Genomic DNA, 3,459 nt, shown 5'->3' with positions numbered 1-3,459 from the left:
GGTCTCGATCTCCTGACCTCGTGATCCGCCCGTCTCGGCCTCCCAAAGTGCTGGGATTACAGGCTTGAGCCACCGCGCCCGGCCTGCTTTTAGGTTTTGAGGATCCTCCATACTGTTTTCTAGAATGGCTGTACTAACATTCATACCAACAGTGTGCAGATGTTCCCTTTTCTCCACATCCCTGCCAACACTTGTTATCCTTTGTCTTTTTGATAATAGCTATTCTAACAGAATATCTAACAGAATAGTGTGAGATGATATCTCATTGTGGTTTTATTTTGCATTTCCCTAATAATTAGTGATATTGAGCATTTTTTCACAAACCTGTACGCCATTTGTATGTCTTCTTTTGAGAATGTCTGTTCAGATCCTTCACACATTTTTTAATTGGATAGTTTGTTTTCTTGCTTGAGTTGAGTTCGCTATGTAATTTGGGTATAAACCCTTTAACCCCTTAACAGATGTAGGGTTTGCAAATATTTTCTCCCCTTCTGTGGGTTGTTTCTCCCCTGTTGATTGTTTCCTTTGCTGTATAGAAGCTTTTTAGTTTCATATAATCCCATTTTCCATTTTTGCTTTTGTTGCCTGTGCTTATAGAGTCTTACCCAACAAATCATTCCCCAGACCAATGTGGTAGAGCTTTTCCCCTATCTTCTTGTAACTTTACAGTTTTAGGTCTTGTGTTTAAATATTTAATGCATTTTAAATTTATTTTTGTATATGGTGTGAGATGATGTCCCAATTTCATTTTTCTTCAGGGGATATCCAGTTTTCCCAATGCCATTTATTGAAGAGACTGTTCTTTCCCCATTGTGTGTACTTGGCAACTTTGTTGAAAATCAGCTGAATGTAAATATTTGGAAAATTTCTAGGCTTTCTATCCTGTCCTATTGGTTGGTGTATCTGTTTTTATGCCAGTAACATTCTGTTTTGATTACTATAGCTTTATGATCTGTTTTGAAATTAGGAAGTGTGATGCCTCCAACTTTGTTCTTTTTGCTTAAGATTGCTTTGGCTATATGGGGTGTTTTCTGGTTCCATATGAATTTTAGGATTTTTTGATTTCTGTGAAAAATGACATTGGAATTTTGAGAGAAATTGCATTGAATCTGTAAACAGCATTGGATAGTATGGACATTTAAACAATATTAATTTTTTGAATCCATGAACTTGGGCTATTTTCTCATTTATTTGTGTCTTCTTCAGTTTCTTTTATCAAAGTTTTATGGTTTTTTTGTTAAAATTTCATCATTCTAACAGGTCTATAATGGTGTTTCCTTTTAATTTGCAGTTCCCTAATCCGATTATAATGTTGAGCTTCTTTTCATGTCATTATTTACCATGTTTCTGTACATCTTCTTTAGTGAGGTATCTGTTCAAGTCTTTAGCTCATTTTAAAATTGAGTTCTTTTTTTATTATGTTTTAAGAGTTCTTTGTATATTTTGGATAACAGTTATTTATCAGATATGTCTTTTAAAAACATTTTCTCCCAGTCTGTGACTTCTCCTTTCATTGTCTTGATATGGTGATATGGTGTCTTTCACAGAGCAGAAGCTTTTAATTTAAATGAAGTTTAACTTATTGATTATTTCTTTCATGGATCACGGCTTTGGTTTGTATCTAAAATCGAGTTAATTTTTATAATAAAAATACTACTTTGCAAAGAGTATGATAAACTTTTGTACCTTGCTTGTCAAAGAGTATGATAATCTTTTGTATCTTGATACCTTAAGAGCTAGATCCAGGCCGTGAAAGGTAGCTCATGCCTGTAGTCCTAGAACACTGGGAGGCTGAGGGGGGAGGACTGCTTGAGCTCAGAAGTTTGAGACCAGCCTTGGCAATGTAGAGAGACCTCATCTCTACAAATAATAAAAAAATTAGCCAGGCGTGATGGTGCATGTCTGTGGTCTCAGCTTCTCAGGAGGCTGAGGTGGGAGAATTGCTTGAGCCTGGGAGGTAAAGGCTGCAGTTAGCCATGATTGCACTACTGCACTCCACCCTCGGTCTTGTTATGCACTCCACCCTAGGTCAGTTCTATCCATGTTATGGTGAATAACATGGCAACAAAAAGAGACCCTGTCTCAAAAAAAGAAAAATTGCTAGATTAAATAACTGTTAGATATATTAATAAATGATGTTCATTTTATAGCTGTATAGTGCACTATGGAAAATTGGAGTTATTTAGAGTATGTACTGAATCTGGAAAAATAGTAAAACCTTTTTCATCAAAATTCTGTTTGGTAGCACTATTTGAGAAAGAATATTGATCTAAAATGAATGATTTGACCCAGAATTTCATATTTAATATGTATGTGCAAAGATGACATGCTTGATTGTAGCTCTTATATTCTCCAGGCAGAGGACAATATTGACTTCTTAGATGATGGCTCTAATTCTTTTGCAACTGACTTGCCATCAGGAACTATTAACCACAAGAAATACATCAAGTTTTCTAAAACAATAGAGAAGAAAATTTCACCGGAAATTAGGAGTTTGAGCCCAGAATATAAAAAAATGTAAGTTAAAAACTCTGAACTTACTTTATTGAATTATTCTTTTGCAAATTAAGAGTGCCAAAACGTAGCTTATGTGTTCTCATAATGTACCATGTGTATAGGATCATGCATATTTGTGGTCATTCTTTCAGTAGGATAATTTTAACTCCCAAATAGCTGTTCTTACATTTTTTTTGACTTCTCTCGCAGCCGTGTGGAAGTCTATAGGCTTCCATGTTGTCTAAGTCGGTTCTCATATTGTTTTAAAGAACTACTTGAGACTAGGTAATTTATAAAGAAAAGAGGTTTAATTGCTCATGGTTCTGCAGACTTTACAGGAAGCAAGGCTGAGGAAGCCTCAGGAAACTTAGAATCATGGTGGAAGGGGAAGGGGGAGCAAGCACACCTTCACAAGGCCAGCAGGAGAGAGAATGAAGGGGGAAGTGCCACATACTTTTAAACAAACAGATCTCATGAGAACTCACTCAGTATCATGAGAACAGCAAGTGGGAAATCTGCCCCCGTAATCCAGTCACTTCCTACCAGGTCTCTCCCCCAACATTGGGGATTACAATTCAACCTGAGATTTGGGTAGGGACACAGAGTCAAATTGTAGCACATGTGGAAGCCTATAAGGAAGCTATAAGCCAACGGAATCATAGGATTCCAGTTAGAGGAGAACAATTATCCATATGTCTGTTAAGTTTGTCTTAAAGAGAATTTAAGAAGGAAACAGAAAGTTCTTTCCTCTTGGCTTGACTTTGTGCCTTCCATGAAATTAAGATATTTGAATCTTTTTTTTTTTTTTAGATAGAGTCTCACTCTGTCACCCAGGCTGGAGTGCAGTGGTGCAACCATGGCTCACTGCAACCTTCACCTCCTGGGTTCAAGTGATTCTTCTGCCTCAGCCTCCCGAATAGCTGGGACTACAGGTGCATGCCATCACACTCAGCGTTTTTTTTT

The 3,459-nt window shown here is 36.9% G+C and overlaps 1 protein-coding gene across 2 annotated transcripts in view; it reads left to right on the top strand.

Moving 5' to 3' along the window:
• EFCAB13 (EF-hand calcium binding domain 13) overlaps positions 1-3,459 on the top strand; it is a 122,641-nt gene that overhangs the window by 9,478 nt on the left and 109,704 nt on the right. For both annotated transcript variants that reach the window (XM_011962563.1, XM_011962564.1), the window contains exon 5: positions 2,357-2,517. In XM_011962563.1, the coding sequence (XP_011817953.1) occupies positions 2,357-2,517 (161 nt within the window). The remainder of the gene's footprint in view (positions 1-2,356; positions 2,518-3,459) is intronic.

This window comes from Colobus angolensis, unplaced genomic scaffold (assembly GCF_000951035.1).
Source record: "Colobus angolensis palliatus isolate OR3802 unplaced genomic scaffold, Cang.pa_1.0 Scaffold597, whole genome shotgun sequence".
NCBI classification, from domain to species: domain Eukaryota; kingdom Metazoa; phylum Chordata; class Mammalia; order Primates; family Cercopithecidae; genus Colobus; species Colobus angolensis.
This window is presented reverse-complemented; position numbering and strand designations above follow the sequence as displayed.